Source organism: Colletotrichum gloeosporioides, assembly GCF_011800055.1.
Source record: "Colletotrichum gloeosporioides strain Lc1 chromosome Unknown consensus_6, whole genome shotgun sequence".
In the NCBI taxonomy this organism is placed as follows: Eukaryota; Fungi; Ascomycota; class Sordariomycetes; order Glomerellales; family Glomerellaceae; genus Colletotrichum; species Colletotrichum gloeosporioides.
Window position 1 is genome coordinate 681,750 of NW_025544651.1, and position 19,352 is coordinate 701,101.

General features: G+C 51.1%; 7 protein-coding genes across 7 annotated transcripts; 4 read left to right on the top strand and 3 right to left on the bottom strand.

Moving 5' to 3' along the window:
- Positions 1-200: 200 nt before the first annotated feature.
- GCG54_00014603 (Polyamine transporter 1) lies at positions 201-1,855 on the bottom strand (the record flags this gene model as incomplete). Its single annotated transcript, XM_045414428.1, has 5 exons — positions 201-440; positions 494-598; positions 652-1,407; positions 1,471-1,762; positions 1,827-1,855. 5 exons carry the CDS (start codon positions 1,853-1,855, stop codon positions 201-203), a joined length of 1,422 nt encoding a protein of 473 aa, XP_045271006.1.
- A 1,110-nt stretch (positions 1,856-2,965) lies between these two features.
- On the top strand, positions 2,966-4,606 carry GCG54_00014604 (uncharacterized protein; the record flags this gene model as incomplete). Its single annotated transcript, XM_045414429.1, has 4 exons — positions 2,966-3,386; positions 3,451-3,713; positions 3,770-3,987; positions 4,075-4,606. The coding sequence occupies 4 exons, from the start codon at positions 2,966-2,968 to the stop codon at positions 4,604-4,606; spliced, it is 1,434 nt and encodes a 477-aa protein (XP_045271007.1).
- A 131-nt stretch (positions 4,607-4,737) lies between these two features.
- Positions 4,738-7,025, bottom strand: GCG54_00014605 (Copper amine oxidase 1; the record flags this gene model as incomplete). Its single annotated transcript, XM_045414430.1, has 5 exons — positions 4,738-4,900; positions 4,951-5,600; positions 5,650-5,844; positions 5,902-6,604; positions 6,679-7,025. 5 exons carry the CDS (start codon positions 7,023-7,025, stop codon positions 4,738-4,740), a joined length of 2,058 nt encoding a protein of 685 aa, XP_045271008.1.
- A 621-nt stretch (positions 7,026-7,646) lies between these two features.
- Positions 7,647-10,419, top strand: GCG54_00014606 (uncharacterized protein; the record flags this gene model as incomplete). Its single annotated transcript, XM_045414431.1, is given in 7 exon segments — positions 7,647-7,683; positions 7,704-8,043; positions 8,169-8,458; positions 8,476-8,843; positions 8,884-9,356; positions 9,410-9,875; positions 9,889-10,419. 7 exon segments carry the CDS (start codon positions 7,647-7,649, stop codon positions 10,417-10,419), a joined length of 2,505 nt encoding a protein of 834 aa, XP_045271009.1.
- A 413-nt stretch (positions 10,420-10,832) lies between these two features.
- Positions 10,833-12,852, bottom strand: GCG54_00014607 (Serine/threonine-protein kinase PLK4; the record flags this gene model as incomplete). Its single annotated transcript, XM_045414432.1, has 3 exons — positions 10,833-12,221; positions 12,274-12,489; positions 12,541-12,852. 3 exons carry the CDS (start codon positions 12,850-12,852, stop codon positions 10,833-10,835), a joined length of 1,917 nt encoding a protein of 638 aa, XP_045271010.1.
- Positions 12,853-13,672: 820 nt separating this feature from the next.
- On the top strand, positions 13,673-15,460 carry GCG54_00014608 (uncharacterized protein; the record flags this gene model as incomplete). Its single annotated transcript, XM_045414433.1, has 1 exon — positions 13,673-15,460. One exon carries the CDS (start codon positions 13,673-13,675, stop codon positions 15,458-15,460), a length of 1,788 nt encoding a protein of 595 aa, XP_045271011.1.
- Positions 15,461-17,593: 2,133 nt separating this feature from the next.
- Positions 17,594-18,028, top strand: GCG54_00014609 (uncharacterized protein; the record flags this gene model as incomplete). The annotated part of the gene is made up of 1 exon (XM_045414434.1): positions 17,594-18,028. The coding sequence occupies one exon, from the start codon at positions 17,594-17,596 to the stop codon at positions 18,026-18,028; it is 435 nt and encodes a 144-aa protein (XP_045271012.1).
- Positions 18,029-19,352: the final 1,324 nt, after the last annotated feature.

A 19,352-nucleotide genomic window follows, 5' to 3' on the forward strand; every position in this document is an offset into this window, starting at 1 on the left:
TCCAAAGAGTATGATACAAGTTGCTGAGTTCCTGGAAACCAATGCTATCGACACTAGATGCAACGAGACATACAGCTTGCACAAGGAGGATGGAAGACAAGGGTCCTGCGGGCTGCGGGTGGATATGCGGGTGTGTGCGGGTGCAAACCGCCCAAGCCCCCAAACGTCTTCCTAACCCAACCAGGCAATAAAATTGCACACTAAATCTTCATGCGTTTCTCCACAAGTCGCCAGTACCGGGGCGCGAGGGCCGTTCGAATCCGTTTGCCCCAGATGATCATCGGCACGTACAAGAGTCCAATAACCAAAGCAATCGCCCCGCTGAGGATGTACATGTTACTGAGACCCATGCTCGACATCCAAGGAACGAGAGCAGAGGGAACGCCAACACTGACGGCGTTGCGGATGAAGGCTACGCCCACAAAAGCCTCAGCGGTAAGCTGGGAAACAGCAGTCAGCATCCAGCGCGTTTTGACGGTTACAGTGGCTTTACCTCTCGGTAGGTGTCGATAACCAACGTGAAGGTGATATCTCCGTTGGCGCCCAGCCCAAAGGCGAAAAAGGCCCCGCCGATACTGGGGTAGATCCAATGCATCCCCTATTCTTGTCAGTTACCTGCCATGAACATGGCCCTGCTGAGGGCGGGCTTACCCGGTCTGCTGTAACTCCGAACATGACGATTCCGCCGGCCATGGTGATTACCGGTAGGAAGAGAGGGTAAAGTCGCATCTCAGGCTCAAAAAGACCCCCGTTTCTCTTAGCCAGGCGAAGAACGGCCCAGTCAGCAAATGGTCCGCCGTAGAGACTGCCAAAGATGTTCCCCACGAACGGTCCAAGTGTCATATACCCCACAGCAGCAGTGTCGAAGTTGTAAGGAGGGGCAGAGAAGACCACTGATACAACAGACATGAACAGCACCAACCAGCAAACTCCTGACGCGAACTGAAGGGCGGTGAAGAGGACATGAGGGAGCATGATCACATGAAGGGGTAGAATGAAGACGCGCAGAAGAGATTCCGAAGTCGGGGTCACGAGGCGCATGCGTTCGCGATAGGTGTTCATGTGAATAGTCCGGTCAACGTTCGACTGTGTATAGTCGAGTTCGAGTCCATTCTTCTCCGTGCTTTTGATCTTGGTTAGACCGTTGTCAATATCCGTGGGCTCTGTTTCGATCTCTTGGCTCTGGCCGACGGTAATCGGCACGTATTTTGTTTCTTCGTAGAGAAAGATGAACATGATGAAGAGAATCGTCAGCGCGATAGAGAGAGCGTAGTATGACCACCGCCATCCCTGAGAAACGGCTTGCACCCCAGCAGCCAGCGGCGTGAGGAAGCTACCCGCCATGACGGCGATGAAGTAAAGGCCATTAGCAGAGCCTCGCTGGTGTACGAAAAAGAGGTCGGCAATCTTGAGAACTAGTTAGTAAACGCATGCTCCCTTTTCTCTTTTGGCTGCGGTATGCAAGCGTACCGTCATCTGGACAGCGGTCTCGTTGATCGCTCCAGCCAAGCCAGTTATAACTGCTGTGACTATCAGCTCTGCGTATGAGTGCATCGACGATGTCCACCAAGCGGCAGCGGCCAGAATGGCCGTTGAGACCAAGTATGTGAGTCGTCGGCCGTACTTGATGGTGAAGGGAATGAAGAAGATGCATCCGGTTGCGAGTCCTGCAAGCTGAGCTGATTGTGCGTTGCTAAGCTGGGCGATGCTCACGTCGAGATCAACGGTCATTTGTTGCCAGAAGACGGTCTGGATTGATAGGCTGTTCGCGTAATCCATGTGTTAGCCTTTTCTCCTAGCAATTTTACTGTCGAAACAGAACTCACTTGGTGAAAGCAGCGACCGTCACCCCCATGGCCAAGCCATAATTGAGATACTTGCGCCATCTACTCCAGTTCTGATGCCAGACACACTCGTCAGCAAGCCGCCTTCCCGAGAGTTCACGTAGGTCTGTACCAAAGGGTCGTTTGGGTCCGAAGATGGGACGGGCGAAAGAATGAACGTGGATGAATCTGTGGCTTGTTCATCTGAGTTTGGGTCAACATGAAGCCGTTTCGGGCGGTGGGTATGTCTTACGGCTTATTAAGTGGACAGTTCCAGGGGGTAAAGGGGTGGATTGGACACCCGGCGATGAGGAGTTATCCATAGGAAGCTTTGGTCGGTAGTCAAGAGGTCAGAGAGACACGGCAACGTAGGTAAATTGAGTGCTAGGATCCAGCCTAACTGTTGATGTTCGCTGGAGATCATCCAAAAGTTCTAGAAATTGAGGCAGACAGCCATTCGATATATCTTGGATTGACATGACCCTGATATGGTGTCGTTGCAACTACCGACGTTCTGTCCTCCTGTCAACCCAGGAGGACGTCCAGCGATAAGACATGCGTCCAGGTTAACCCTCTTCAGACGTGTTAGACTTTATTGGCGATCATCCGTAGCCTAGCCCCAGTCATCTGTCAAATGATAAGGGCACACAGGCCTGCAGGGCCAGTGGTGTAGCAACCCTACTGCATCTGATGCCAGGACTTGGCTGCATTCCCGCGTGTGTATGCAGTCGCGTTTGGATAGCCGCCGCGTGAAAATCAACTTTGATGCCACACCCTTCACTAGCAATTCCCTGCAGGAACTTGTCATAACCCCGTTTCCAAAGCAGCTTCAGCATGCCGACCGGGAACTTTATTCGCTTTAGCCTGTCAGTCCCCGCATTTTGTAAAGCTGCAACAGCGTGCTCAGACCCCTGGTTGAGGCGTCTGAGCCATGCCCCTTAGGGCATATATATGCGCCTCGGTTCCTTCTGCCTCTTCGGAGTAGCTTATCTCCTAAAAAGAAACTTGCCCAACACGTCGACCAGACATTCCCCCTCCCGACGGACATCGGGACCAGCCAGCTCGCCGAACGAGATACACGACGCCCACTATCCGCAGGGCCTGTTTCCACTGTCCACTCACAGATCATCGTTCGGGCAAACATGGTTCGTTCCAGGGGAGGCTGCTCCAACTGCAAGCGGCGGAAGAGGAAATGTGACGAGACGCGTCCAGACTGTCGGGCCTGCCAGCGGCGCGGAATCCAGTGCGAAGGCTACAACACAACGCTCAAGTGGACCAACGGAATAGCCTCGCGTGGTCGCTTTGCTGGAGCCGCGATCCCTGATGTCTCTTTCTACAGTTCCAGCTCGGAGCCCAGCAAACTCTCACACTCAGATCATCTGCCGAGCACCGAGGATCCACATTTGCAGGTGGCCAGCGCCCCATCCACCTCCTCTTCTACCTCCCCTCCCGGAGCCGAAGGGATCACGCAGACCGGTTCCGCCTCCGAGTCTGGGGTTGTCTCTCCCTTGGCGCGGTCGCCGGGCGCAAACATTGACCCAAAACGGCAATTGTTCAATAAGTGTAAGTCGTCCTTCCCCAGTTGTCTAGATCCAAGATACGATCCACGGCTGACTTGTGTACCAAGTCCTGAATGCCGGTTTGCATCGCCTGTATACGACAGAAAGTTACATTTGGCTCCAGTCACACTTCCAGGCAATGGCAGAAAAGAGCCAGGCCTTTTTTGTCGTCTGCACTGCCATCCAAGCGTATATGGATGATGGCTTTTCGGTACTGGCGATGGAACATGTCGACCATGCCCTGCAAACATTCCGAGCGGAACTGGAAGGTCGGCATGGCTCTTTGGATGTCTCGACCATGTCGGCCGGCATCCTCGTTTGCACTCTATGCGTGAGTCCTTGCTAAGCTGCACGATTCATGGTTGCGAACTAATCTTGGCTGCATAGTTACTTCAAGCCCGTCCCTTCACCATGTATCTGCAGCTCATGGCAGACCTTTATCATCTTGACACGAAGCTTGACGTCCTAGTGCCGTCTGCCGACCACGACTTCCCTACACGCCATTCCATTGAGGTATTATCTATCATGGACCTGCCAACATCAGTGATAGGAAGGATAAGCCCGAGCATGGGTGTTTGGCGCAAACTGCGGAAGCATCAAGACAAGTGGGAAGGGGGAAGACTCGGGGGCGTAGAGGTGGTCTCGGGGTTACCGAGGTCATTTCTGGACATTTTGGCTGACATCGAAGATAGTGAGAGAGAAGACCTAGAGGCGCGACTCTGGGCCTGGCCTGGCGAGATAGGCATGCATGCGCAATGCATTCTGTGGGACTGCTGGAGATATTCAGCTGTCCTGGATGTGAGGAGGCGAGGGAGGCGGACAAAGCGCGTCGCTACGAACGCAGCGCCGAAGGTATCGCCAACGCATGACAAATCAACCGATTCGGCGCTGTCTTCTTCGACAGAAGTTGTCATGTGCCGCCTTGTTGCGTCTATTTACTCTTTATTTCGAGCAGTTGAGATACCCGCAAATCACCACTTGCTGGTTCACAATGGCCTCATCTATCCACTAGTCACAGCCAGCGTAGAGGTTCCCTTGTTAGCAGCGCACCCGGAGTGGAAGGAGGTCTTGGATGATGTGAGGGCATCATTCAACAAGAAGGATTCTTTTCATGTCCAGAAGATGATTGATGAAATCCTTGAAGCGGCCTGGAAGGAGGGCTCAGATAGCTTCGACGTTGAGAATGCAGCTCAGACTAGGGGAGTAGAGATTGCGGTCTTCTAGGCCCGTATAATGATAATGAATAAAAGCAACGATAATACACGGCAGACCTCTCTGAGCCAACTTGGGTCTAAGTTTGTGCAGGAAGCGCAAGAACCAACAACCATATCCAACATTCATTCCAGTCATGGCTCTTATTTACAGCACGACGCCCCCGAGTCCTTCCCATTGACACTTACTGAGGTTGTCTCGCCTGCGTACTTAGACGTCAAATCACGGTTCGAGGGCACATCGAGGGCTGGATTCGAGGTGAAGAAGTCTACCGGGTTGATGTGCAGCTGAATGGTTTCGACGGGCCTGCCCATGGTAAGTGGTGATTTTCCGATAACGAGTTGCTTGGCACTTACATCACGGGCCAATCCTCGACACGCGGGTTGTGAGTGAGCCCAAAAACGCTCCAAATGACGATGTCATTCTGCAAGACATCATCGCAACGCGCAGCTGCATCTGACACTCCCTCTTCCTCGATCGTACTTTGCAAGGTGTAGCGACCTCCAGCGTAAAGTTCATCATCCTTGTACTTCGTCACCCACAAATGATGGTGCGCGAAAAGAGCTCTTTGAGCCTGACGACTCCGAGGATCCGCTAGAAGAAGCTGAGTTGGCGGAGGCACAATCTTGTAGCCAACTGGCTTTCCGCTGACTGGATTGCGCTTGCTCAAATTCTGAATCTTGAACAATCGTGCGTTGTGGGGAGCAGCATCAAGACCAACCGATGTTGTGATCGGTCTTTCCTCAACCTTGTACGCATTTCCGTTGGGATTTGTTCTGGTGTCAATCTGAAGTGGAAGCGATTCTTGCTGGACCAACGTATTCTCATGACCATCAATAGCCGGGTCGATTCGTACGCAGAAGATGTGCTGGTGGTTTTGGGCAAGAACACCAGGGGACACAATATTTCCCCATGGTGCCGTTTTGCCAGCATCGATGTTGACTGCAGACAAGATGCCAGTCGCTCTTGTTTCGACCGTGATACCTCCAGCTTGGTCGAATTTGTACTGGGAGAAAGGTCAATTGCTACTCAAAACTAAGGAAGGGTGCACTCACGTTGAAAACGTATTCGTAGTTAGCTACGGTTAAAATGAACTGGATGACCAACTCTCGCCGCCGGGTCACGACGGCTCTGTTTGTTCGCCAGTTCGTATGCTTCCAGCCAATGCCGTTATCCTGCTCATGGAGGCAGATGACGTTAGGCGAGCTGTGAGCTGTACCATCGGGGCGGTTCAGAACGCCATCAAAATACTATCAAATGTCAGCACAGAACCTCGCATTTCTCACGTAATTCATTCAAGAGCTTACCTTAATGACCCCAAGACAGTCGCATCCAAGCTCGAGATTATTCGCACAGTGGCCAATGCCCCCATCGCCAAAATCGAAGGCTTGCTTGCGGTGGAATGGATTGCGAGGATCAGCGTAGGGAACCGTCATATCGCTGATCGATAGTCTGTACAGCACACTGCGTCCACCATAAAGAACATCGTGAATAACGGCGCCCTCTCTGGGGTTGAAGCTGACGCGCATCCTCCATTTCTGCCACTCCACCAGACTCTCGTCTTTGACACTGAAGCTAGGTCCGTTGGGCTGAAGAACATTGAGTTCTTTCAGATCATCTCGCATCTTTGTTTCGAGAAGTTCCGGAACGTACTCGGAAGGCTGGCAATGGTCAATAATGCCCTTTCCCCTGGGCTGCGCAACGTAAGGGTCGTCCACGCCTCCAGTGGCCAATTCGTCAACCCGGACAACCTCTTGCTTGATCCAATCGACCACAGGGATTATAGGAAGCGGATAACTGTAGAAGTTGGCATCTGGGTTGTTCTTCCGTTTGTCAATGGCAAAGACAAGCGCTTGGAAATATCGGCGATTCTCGTCATAAATGTCGAGACCGCCATAAGGCCAAGGCTCGATGACCGCTTCGAACTCCTCGGGGAGTGAAAGGGCCGCGATCTTGGACTGCAGAATTTCAGACGCATTACAGATTTTGACAGTCTCTTGAAGTTCATGCCTACATCGCAACCGGGTTAGCAAGTCGACTAATTGATGATCTGAACGCCTTGACAACCGCATGATGGGACGTACAATGTGAAGCTCGGGTGGACATCAGTTTTGACGGTTTTTTCCCACACGCGCTCAAGCTTCTCCAAGTTGACGATGGATTCTATTGATTGCGGCTTGTCCTGATTGGCAACGACCACATAATGCACTGAGGCCAGACGAGGAGGCCTTGGCGTCTCGGGTGTCAGCCTGCCAGCATGTTCAACGTCAAGAAACTTGACAAGATCTGCCTTGTCGGGCTCTCTGAGATATATCACTCGGAAGTGAAGAATTGTGTCAGGATGCAAGGCGCGAATGACGTCCGCGGCAGCGGCGGTCTCCTCAATGCTGAGGGGAGAAAGTGGGTGTGCGTAAGGGAGCTTTGGCGACATTTTCGAAAAAAAAGATTCAACAATCAGTGTTAAACGGCTTTGTGAAAGAGGAAATCTTCAGTTTAACTGAAGAAGTTCCCATTTATATTTTCCCAGATAACTTCATCTTCACTTCACATGATACTCATTAGACACATCACAACCCAGCCTCAGGTACATACTGCTAGTGTTTGCCTGAATAGGGCAGGTCGACCCGCCAATCAGATCGGGTCAATTGAACCAGGGACCGCGGTACAGTGGAGAATCCGGCAGTCCAGATCGAAGGTTGCATGATTGGAGGATGGTGTTTGCATCGGCACGTTGAAGCATCTCATCGCAGGCTTAGTCGGGGCCCGCGGGTGCTGGGAAGAAACCTTCCCAGTGAACTTATTCATAGTGAATCACTACCATCAGATTCATACAGCTCGAGGGGCTATGGAGATTGAAATCCCACAGTCGAAATGCTTGACGACATGATGACTTAATCTGAGACAGGAGGCCTGTGCCCTTTATCTCGATGAACCAACCCTGCTAGTGCGCGGGATTCAAATGCGGTCAGGAATTGGGACGAAAACTGTCACCTTGCAGGACTGAACCGTACCATAGAAGTCACACGACGCGACGCGTGACCATCTTCCGAAAATGGCTTCTGCGAGTCCAACGTCCGACTCCACGGCGGGTTCGTAATCCCACCACCAGTCTGTCGACGCCAGTTTGAAGGAACCCTTGTAGCGGAGAAGGCGTACAAAGAAGCGGCTTCGCCTGCCCCTGAGCACCCCGCACCATGTTCCAACATCTCTGCCATCAAGTTTAAGCAGGGTGACTACGCCGGTTCCTTGAAGAACCTCGAGAAACCTTTGTGCCTCTCCTCCGACGAGCCGGAGAACGGCCCAAAGAAGCAGAAGTTGTACACTCGAATGGTCAAATGCCACCTGCATTCTCTGTCTCTTTCTAAGGCTAGTCAAGCCGTGGAGGCTCTCAGTGATGATGCCTCGGGCAAGGACCTTCAAGCCGCCTTCAAGGAGATGGAGAGCTTGCGGTCATCCGCATTGGACGCAGACAAGTCGCGGGAAAACATTTTTGGACCGCCTGCCTAGATATAAGGGCTCTCTGTAGGTTGATTGGATCAAACTCAACCTGTTCTGGCTGATAGATATGTTCCAGGCAAGATGCTCCAGAGTACTATGCTTTCGGCCATGATCAAGCCGAGCCGCTGTTTGATGCCCCGCTTTGGCCGCTGATGAGTGAGAAAGATCCGGTGTCTTTCCTCTTCTGCGGGAGTGGCGATGCCCGTCATTTGTTCGTCACCATAGTTGCTCTTTTCGTCAACAAAACGGCTGCATCAGTAGGAGGTCCTGCAAAGGGTATGGCATCGGCTCCGGCTCATTTCACATTGGTCGATATCAATGCCGCCGCGCTCGCGAGAACCCTCATTATCTTTGACATGACCTTTCGTTATGGCGTCATGAAGGGCCCAGAAATTGCCGCGTATCGACGGTCTTGGCTTACATGTACTCATCGGCATTCATTCCTAAGTTCGCTGCCGAGAAGATATTGGAGCATGTTCGAACATTGATCGATCACTTTGAAGACACCGACGATGGTGCCGGGACAGATTATATGTTCATGCTCTACGTCCCGAAAGATACCCGGATTCAAGTTCTTCGCAAGCTGAAGCAATGGGCGGAGCCTCTTGGAGCTATGTATGCCACCAAACGTCTCCGGCCAATGATCCAAAAGGATTTCGCACAGACGCGGGAGCGGAAAAGAGGGGTGTTTGGTGCCGAACGTGATAAGACTGATAATAAGGACGACAAGGAATTCGCGGAACTAGCCGTGGTATTTGGTGACACGGCACACCAGACGCCGCGAGCCAGAGTTGATCCCCCTGCTCGAGGCATTCCGGGCTGAGAACCCGGGATCCAAGAAGCAGCTCCTTGAGCAAGTCGATTCGCAGTGGGTCGTGAATCAGACTGTTCTTGATATGGACTATGAGAAACGCACTCGTGAGGAGAGCGGGCCGGGTATGCTGCCAAACTGGGACTTCAACCCAGCAGATATCCTCAAGAACCTGCCAAACCCAATGACCGCCATGATGGGTATGATGGGCAGCAGTGACAATTCCGGCGTGCTTAAGGGCATCTCAGAATTCTTTGACCTATTGTCTGTTTCTGTCATGTCGCTTCATGAGCGTCTCAAGATCGAGTTGATTGCTGGCGAGATGGCAGATGTGTTCGAACGCCTACAATACGACGGGATGGAGCATCGGAAGCAGAAGCCCACAGACAGCGAGGCTATAGATCCCACTCTGTTTCCACGGGCGTACGACCGAATCCATCTGAGCAATATACCGTACGTCTCACTGGAGTTCTAAGCCGTTTCGCTTCGTCCGCTGACCAAAATAGGGATTACGTTGGTGGGCCGTTGACGGCGTTGATGTACGGCATGCCTCTTCTTCACGAAGGCCGGCCGTCTAACTTGAGATTCAATAACCTTCTCAATCCTCCGATGTTCGACACCCACGACCATTTTCTTGCGGAGTACATGCTCATGCATGATGCCAAACAGGTGGCTGATCACTTCGGTGCCGTGCGTGAGATAGACTCCAACGCTCCGAAGATACCCGAAGAAATGAAGAAGTTAATTGGCGACAACACGTTCATGATAGAGAACTATTTCCCATGGGCTCTCTCGGGAACGAAGAAGGTGCCGCGAAATAGGATGATGTCTCGGCCTGCCTTGGGAAATTGGCTTTACGGCCATCTCCTGAAAATATGCATCCCGTACCCCCGCCCTATCTGGAGCGACCGTCCGGTTCATGCTCCTCTGAACTTGACCGCTTTGTTCCGATTGATTACCCAGATGCACAAGGTTGGCTACCCAGCACACTGGCTTTCCAACATACTTTACGGTATCTGTGAGCATTGGGCCTTGGAGAGCCGAGTTCACCACCTTGTTGAGTATTTGGCGTCGCCATCTGCCCTTTGGGGTCATTGCACCAGAGCACGCCTTGGTTCCGCCAGAGGAGATCTTGGAGTGTAGCTTCACATTCCCTAGGTTTCGTGAACAACAAGATCGGATTATGCACTTCACCCTCGTGTTCGTCAACGTAGGTCTCGTCGATGCCAAACAGCCCGATTTTCGAAAGGCTCTCCTAGACGCCGAGGCTGGATATGTATCGGACTCTGCCGCCAGGTTCCGCAAAGGTGGAGTCCATATTGTTACAGCGTTCAAGTTCGTGACGGATACAAGAACGGCGTTTTTTTGGATGCGTAAAGACGTCTTGGACGAGATTACGTCAGGTGACTCGTGGGCAGCAGGTATTTGCCGTACGGATACTTGGGATATTGTCAACGGTACGAAGATTCCCGTATCTCAAGGTTTGAAGACTGTGGGGCCCTGGATCGAGGCATGAGAAGTCGTGATCTCAGCACGTTTGGAAGAGTAGGTAGAACAGGTAGATCCAAATGCATCTCCTCCTTGGCTTTTTCTGAATGATCCTATGTCTCTGATTCTGACGCACGTGGATTCTAGACCACAGACCGGTATGGCTCCTGGTCCATGTCACATAAGACCAGAACCCCTGAACGCCCCATCGTGAGCCCCAACCCCGAAGTGGGACAACCACAAATCCTGATCGCGAGACGAAATGAGTTCCCAGAAGCACCGCATTATCACAAGCAGTTGAAAGCCTCATTGGCTAAGTGGTATAGCGTCTCACTAGTAATGAGAAGATCGCCTGTTCGATTCAGGCATGAGGCAAGCTTATTCCTTTTTGCATTCATTACAAACGTATGGGCTGAGAACCATTCTCCTTATCAACATGCTCTAATCCGACGGTACGAAGCTGAGGATTTCCCGAACAACAACTCTGGGGCCTTTTTGATCCATTAACCCTAACGCGATATACTTCCCTAGTGGTGGTGAGACTGCAACTCTAGCCACCATCTCCTCCGGAAACTTCATGCATCCTACCTCGCTCATGCTCCGGGCTCGCCATAGCGTGACTCCTCCTCGGCTGTCAATTGTCGCGATGGTTGCTCCAGACGCAGAGTACGAAGCCGCAGAGGTGGGCACGGAGTGATAGTATTGCCGGCGCCAACATCGGGCGTTGTCCCGCCAAAGATAGATGTAATCCGAGTCGCAGTGTGCATAATCAGCCCCGTCCGGGGAGACAGCAGTGACGGGCCCAAAGACCGGGTACTTGATCATCTCCTCTCCCCGAGTATAGCCGGTGCCAGTGATGGCGGGTTCTAGTGGTATGATATGCACAGCTCTGTCGAGCGCCAGCACAATGTTCTTATCGTCCGTGGTGAAAGCCATAGATCGGACGGTGAAGTTGCCTGTTCGCCAAGTACCAGCTGTCGGCAAAGCAGATCCCTTCAGTCTCCATATAACGAAGTTGCCGGTATGTGCAGTTGCCACACAATGCCCGTCATGTGAGTACAATACAAAGCAGTCGCCAGCTGGCATCTTGCCAAACGGCCCCCTCTCTTCAAGAAGCTTCAACTTCTTCGCATCGAATCGACTGAGGCGACCACTATCCTCCAGCACCATGATGAACTTATCGTCGGGAGATATTGCCGCGCTCGCAAATGTCCGATCCGAAGCTTCGTAGCTTTTGATCACGCTTCCGCTGTTGGACTCGATCAAGTACAGTTTCTCGGGAGAAACTACGAGAAGACGCTCTCCGTCACGAGAGAAAGTAACCGACGGCGCTTCCAGTCCACGGCAGCGGATTTGACTGGATATTCGTGAGTAGGACGTTGAGTAGTGATTTATCATGCGAGACCAAACGTGGTCGAGGGACTGTTCAGCATCGGGACGGAGCTTCGGATGAGAGCACATGAGGTCTTGCACTAGGGAGACACATGGGGACGATACCCCTTGGCCTTGGAGCCTCTCGTTGGGGAATGATCGACCATCATTGGAGTATTCGCGAAGTGCTTCGAGGTCCTCGCCGAAAGAGTGTGCGCATGTTAGCATGAAATGGAGTGTTTCCCCGGCCGCCCACATGTCACCCTTTTGAGCTGCGATGTCGGGCGCAAGATCATCAGTTATACCAGAAAGACCGAGAATCTCGGGCGCCATAAAGCCTATTGTGTCGCCGGCCGCCAAGGACATGCTGATGGTACGTTTGGGTCGCTTGCTAATTCCAAAGTCGCCAATCTTTATCCACCACTCGTTCCCGGGAGGTTGAGTTCGGATGAGAAGATTCTAGAACCAGTCAACTTACTGATGACGAGGAGAAGAACGTTGTCAGGCTTACCGATGGTTTCAGCCCGCGATGCGCCAGATTATGTTGATGTATATATGCTAGCCCGCGGAACACCTGTCGAATGACGAGCCTCGCCTGGGCTTCTGGTATGGGCCCTTGATCCATTAAATGCGAATGCAGATTTCCATGCGGAAGGAACTCCATGGCCACAAACACCTTGGACGGCGTCTGGTACCAACCCAGTGTCTTTACAAAGTATGCCTCGTACTGAATTGTAGGCGGTCAGCTTTGCTATAATAGGCATGGAATGGTTATTACCTGGGGCTGAGAAAGGATAGTTAGTCCCTTCAGCTCAATCATGATATCCACATCAATGTCCTTCTTGGTCCTAGGTCGCGGGATTTCCTTGACGGCTCGCAGTTGACCGAAGGACGGTCCCACAATGCACTTCTCTCGGAAAACCAAGCCAACACCGCCGCTTCCCAGATACGATTCACTCTTCCAGTGCTCTTCCTTCCCCGGCCCATTGTCGGCGCTAGCATGGATAACAGTCTCGTCAGGCCCGATCCTCACGGCTAGCTCGGCACTCTGGACGAGCTGCACGGTGTCGTCGTCGATCATCGCGTTCATATTGCTGTTGCGCGCTGAGGCTGTCGACTGATACAGATAGGAACATCAAGGCGCCATTCAAGACGGAGACACTGAACACATGATGCCGCCGTTTGTGGTTCCAGCTGCTTGGGAGACGTGTGAAGAGAAGAGATCGAAAAGAGCGAGGAGCGCGTGAGAAAGTCGGGCATTAGAGTTCATGACGTGTGGCAGTGAGAATGAGAGTTCTGCGGAATCGCACTGTCCATAAACACAGCGTCATGAAAATGCGGTGTTGTGAGGATATCGGGTAACAGTGTGCATTTGCCGTGGTGCTCGGACAGGCACACTCGCAAGGATCTTTCAGTTGAAGCCTCAACAACGAGAAGGTAGTTGTTGCAAGTTTGTCATCATTCGCGAGCTTGTTTCCCCCTCTGAAACTTTTCTATTCTTGTAGACCGACACTCATGATCATCGGTAGCACAGCCTTTCGGCGACGAGCCTTGATGTAGGTGGTGATGGGTCTTACAATGCTGTTGTTGTCTTCTTATCCGGAACGGATTGGAAATCAAAAATATAAGTCTGCCTGATGTACCACCATTTTCATTGAGCCAAAGTGGCAACGGTTGGAGTGCAGTGGCAGACCGCAAGGTGATAGTTGCGTGGATCGTGAGTCGCTGCCTGCTGCCATCGATGGTGTCTGCGGCGCAGCATGTGGATCCCACAGAACCAACAAAAACATACCACGCGCTGGTTTTTATTTATTTATTTTTTTGGTTTTTTTCCCATAGCGGTGTATTCCTTCTCTGTTTCTCTCCCGATATTCTGTATTCATCTCGGTCTTGACCAATTTGTTTCCAATATGTCAAACTTGGGCCCACTACCCAACGAGGTCCATGGCCTCATCTTCTCGTGGCTACCTCAGCGGGATCTCTTGACATGCCGTCATCTCAACAAGAAAGTCGGGGACATTGCGACATCCGTCGCATTTCGACATGTTTCACTTAAGGCGCGTCGTAAATGCGAGGTGTTTGCGAAGATTGCCAGATCGACACATCTGCGCAGGGCCGTCCGAGAGCTTACTATTGACTCCTGGGTCGGCCCATCGTTTGAATACAACTTGAACGGAGGCTACCCGATGCCGCAGGAATTCATCGCCGCCCTATCATTTGTCGGAATGTTTTCAAAGCTCAAGACGGTGAACATCCGTTTTAATGAAAACGTCGGCAATGGCCAAGAATCTTTCCACGAAATTGAAGAGACTTACGACTTTCGTTTCTGGGTTCTTGATACTGTCATCAAGTGTCTTGCAGGCACTTGGAATGGGAACAATCAACAACTGAGAATGCAAGAAGTCCACTCGAGCATGTACAAAGGCCAATCATCGAACTGGGAGGAGTCTAAGGGCCTTAAGCTGACGGACCAAGACGTGCAGCTTCTTCAACCAGTTCATGTGGATACCATCACTGTGTCTAACCTCCAGGACTTCAAAGACAAACGGCTGACGGAGTCGGCTGCATTCAAATCAGTCATTTCGTCACCAAATCTACGGGACCTCAAGCTTTTCATCACCACCGAGAGCGACGAAGCCGCACCAGAGAGGAACATTTTCTTTCCTGAGAGATATGATATTGACTGCCTTCCGCACACATGGTTATCCCCAAGCTTAGCAAAGAACCTCAGAACTCTTTCTCTCTACTGCGATGATTATTGGGGATGGTGCCCCCGACTAGATCTTCGAACAGTCAACCCCGGATCTGGGCCCGATTCCGGACTCCCTGTTCTGAAAGTCCTAGCACTCGGGAACTACGTTTTCAGCCACGAATGGCAAATTGATTGGATTGCTTCCCTTGGCCGCAAAAACGACAGCGGAGGGCTTGAGGAGCTATACCTCGATGATTGTATCATACTGTTCCGGGCCGAAATGCAAGGGCATCTCGACACAGGCACAACGATCATTGGCACAGACAGCGGTGGCAGCTCAATGGAAATTTCCAACGACAGGTACCCTAGCAAGAAACAGTTCACAACGAACGATGAAGAGGAAGCCGAATGGGATGATGTTACCGTTGAATTCGACATCCGGTGGCACGCTGTCTTCTCGCACTGGAAGAACACCATGCGAGGCCTAAAGATCCTCAAAGTGGGCTCAGGCTCGTGGGGTGAAGAGCATGTCGATGCCATTATCGACGCGGAATTTTGGCACCAGAACGCAAACAAAGACGCGAAAGAATTAGATATTGCTATGTCAACTTACAGGAGGAAGCGTGATAAGTTCCGGACAGAACTTGCAGCCCAGGTCTTTCTGAACTTCGCAGCTCCTGGGCCGAATCACAAGGTTGCCGGGACTCATGAGCCGCAAGTCAGGTATAAAGACGGCGTCGGTCTTGATCAAGTAAGCCAGAAGTTTCTTCGATACTACAAATACGACATGGGAATGTGCCCTCAATGGTTGGAAGAAGACGAGGAAGGAGAAGAGCAGGAGGATGGAGGCCTCTGGGACGTGGGAACAACTGAAGAAGATTGGAACGCACTGCTGGAGCTTCTCGACACTGTCGAAGCGAGGCGTCTCGGACTGCCTCTTCAAGGTTTGCAAGGACGAGACTTGCAATCTGCACTCAGGGAGAACGAAAGACTTCTCGTGCTGTAGAGTTCCTTGGTAGCTTTCTTGGTCGAAATCAACTCCACCCAAAAATTCAAATTGTGCTCCACTTCCCAGGAAACCGCTCTTCACGATGCGTCTCGCGATTGGCGCCACCAACTAGAGTCCCGCAAGCCGGCTGTATCTCCAATCAGCCACGGTTCCAGTCGCCCAGATCGTCTAGTTGGTTAGGATGATACGTTGTGGTCTCCGTCACTCAGCGATACCGTGTTGACGGCGGTTCGAATCCGCCTCTGGGCAGCTCAACTAAGCTCATGGCCTGGCATCTCTTTTTTTCTCTAGTTTTTCTGCGACCCGCATCACATATCTCACGCTTATGGGATTGACGTTTTACCTTACTCTGAGATGATAGTTAAACACCAGCTCGTCTTCCAGACGATAGAAGGTTAGACACGATCATTTAATCGCCTTATCCTTTGTCGAAACTCTTCCCTGTAGAATCAATATGACATCAACAATGGGCTGATTTGTTTTTCCATCTTTCATCATTCGTAAGAGAGCGGTGACTGAGTAATTACAACATTCACACGGAGCGCAGGGGGTAAAGGTGATGCAACTTGCTCCTAGAGTACGAATTCGGGTGTTCGACTCTGCGACGGGTCGAAGTGTCGGAAATGTAAATCCGTTTCCTAATTGAAGATGGTGGCAATTAGTAGCGGCCACTTGAAAATTACGGAAAGTCGTTGTAACGTTTAACTAAGCCTTGGCGGAAGCGAGCGGTGTCACTTGTCTGCAAGACACCGCTAGCATTTGAGCCCTACCTTAAATCCAGGATTTGCGTTTACTATCCCAGGCAGCAGCACGGCCAAAATGTCAGCACTTGACGATCCATTCATGCTGCCCTCGTTGAATCGAAACAACAACCGGATCATCAACTTTGAGTATGCATGTGGGATGGAGCTGACCCATCTACGGCCGCTTCCTTCTCGTGTTCGTCGACAAGGCTTTCACCAGTCTCAGAAGGGAGGAGCAATACCTGGCCGCAACGGATCCTCCTGTCTGATTGCATCTTAGTGTTGTCTAGTTCATGCATGCAGCTTGCAGGTCCCGTCAATTTCCTCGCTGATCAGTGCAGCTTGCTTCATAGCGCGTGGCGATGCATAGTGAGCCCAGGTGTTCAGCAACTCAAGGGAGAAAATGCAGGTCCAATGCATCGCGTTCAGCCGCCCATCGGTAAATCCCACGGGTCACCGCTACCCCGCGATTCCGGCTGGGCGCTCTTCGGGCACCGGCAGCACCCAGAGGAAAGCATCGGCTCGGCTCAGCCGGTCGCTAAACATAGCATTCTAGAAGAAACGCTAGGAAGAATCAATCGAAATACAGGCAGATCAGCGGAGGCGGCACAGTAAGGCGATGATGGTCGGAGGGATCGGGGCCCCGGAAGAAGATTAGTACGTGGAGTCTTGTTGTTACGGTTAATTGGCCCCGGCAGTTAGCGCTCGTATTAATCTCGGGGTCTCATCACGGTACGTCATGCGCCTAGAGTTGATGTCCACCTGCCCCAGAAATTGAATGCATGCGACCTTGAATACGAGAATCAGTCCCGGGTTGTCAGTTGTGTTATACTAGCATCACCAGCCACCATTCAACAAAACGGGCTTTGGTGGCTGGATAACATGGCTCCTAGGCGATGCGCTGGACCCGGTTGAGCCACTTTCGCTGTCAGAATGAACTCAATACGTAATTAAGCGAGGTTACTGGGCACCCGGAGTAACTTCCAAGTTCCTGATCGCATAGTCGCCTACCCTCAAGGTCATGTCACTCTGGCATTGTTGTCATAATGAAATGACGGCACGAAGGAAGCGGTGACTGGGTGGCTAAGCGGCCGAATGCTCCACGGTTTCTCGGTTCCCAGAATGCGACCCGGAACACGATGGCAACGTCACTTTACGAATCGTTCGAGTCTCTCGGCAGAGTGTTTATGTTGTTGGGCACCTTCACGTGCAGTCCTCCAAAGGGCACACCCTTGACATCCAGAGCAATACTTAAAGACCAGAGATTCCTCCCCAGAAGCAACTATTTGGATCATCACTCCAACAGGACAATCATTACCACATTAATTATCAATCCACAACCTTAATACCACTTTTACTCAACTCTCTACAACCCCCAACCTCCAAAATGCAGATCACCAACATCTTCCTCTCTGCCCTGGCTGCTGCCGCCGTCTCCGCTTCCCCCGTTGAGAAGCGCGACTCCAAGTCCATGATGGCCGCCGTTCCCGAGTGGACCATCGAGAAGTTCACTCGCTCTTGCAACGCCGAGGACACCTCTTGCAACTACAGCTTCTCCATCAACACCCACACGGCTGACGCCACTGCCTGCGCCTTCACCACCACCGGCTCTCCCGCCAGCAGAGCTGCTTCCAATGCCAAGTGCGGCGCCTACACCGTTACCTCTGGTTGGAGCGGCCAGTTCGGCCCCGATGCCGGTTTCACCACCTTCTCGGTCACCGACCAGAAGCTCATCGTCTGGCCCGCCTACACCGACAAGCAGCTTGTCAACGGCCAGGCCGTCAACCCCGACCAGAGCTACGCTCCCCAGAACCTCCCTTAAATGGGTGCACTTGCGACGGTGGAGAAGGATCAGAGGAGGAAAAATACGATCTCGAAAAGACATTGAAAGTCATGAGATGATGCAAAGTACATATTAGTATAATGTAATGAAAGGATGCATAACGAGTTCTCAAACTTTTCAATCTGCCTTTGTGATACTCTAGGCGCAGATGTGTTGTTGTTCCAACAATGGATCTTCATCAGATCAACCGTCCGAAGTGTGAATGAAGCCTTGTCAATTGACAGACGGCCTTAAATAGAGAAAACACAGATAAGGTTTTCAGCTGATATCAACTTCAAACTCGTTAATCTTGTTTTGCGGGGACAGCTCGCGCACTTCATCCCCGACATCCGCGACTGGTCGAGAGTTTACAACGACAATTCCTCTTCTACCTTTGGAGTCCAGCCACATCCAGCTTGTAAGTTACCCCGGGCACACAGAAAGTTTTTGTAGTTCCTGCCCATGAAAACGGTCTTCCAGGTCGCAACAACTACAATATACTTTCAGCCATTGTTGTCGCACTGTATATGCAATTGATAGTATCACGTGAGAGAAGTTATACTATTTCTTCAATCACGACATAGAATGCTATCCTTATTGGTCCACTGTTGCTTGGAACCTCCACGAGGTGTGCGTATAGGCCTAGGCAAGTCGATCATAGTATCGTTATGCTCTACCAAGACGTCATGTTGAGTTTGTCTAGTGAGATTTCGCCGGATTAGAAAACAAAAACGTCCGTTTAGAAGTGGAAATTTGCGTAGAGCATAAGCCAGGTGGAACTCAACGTGATCAAGTGCGATCTGACGAAATGGAGTGGTCTAACAGCTCAACCCAGTCGTCAAAAACATTTCACACGCAAAACAGGGCCGTCAAAATGCAAAGGAATGTGGTTGTATTATGTGTAGCCAAACGCCGTGAAAACGAATCCCTAAAAGACGCCAAAATGCTGATCTAACCCACCAGTGCAATATAATTTATACCATCATCTAACAAACTCCTATCTATACCACAAGTCCTCTATTATATATTAAAATAGTTATAGGCCTAGCGGCTGAGAGCTATATAACGTAGTAGTGCGTACGCGCCCTCAGGTATATATAGCTACTATAGCTATATAACTCTATAGTTTTAAAGCTTATAATCTTAAAAAAAAAAGGAAAGGACTTCTTATTTACTTTATAGATCTAAAATAAAAAGAATAAGATTAAAAGCTTAAAAATCTACTAAAAAATAAGTAAATTCTACTTCTAATCTATTAGGATTAATAATAATATCTAAACTAACTTCTTATTTCTTAAAGGGGGCTAGTAATCTAACCTCTAAA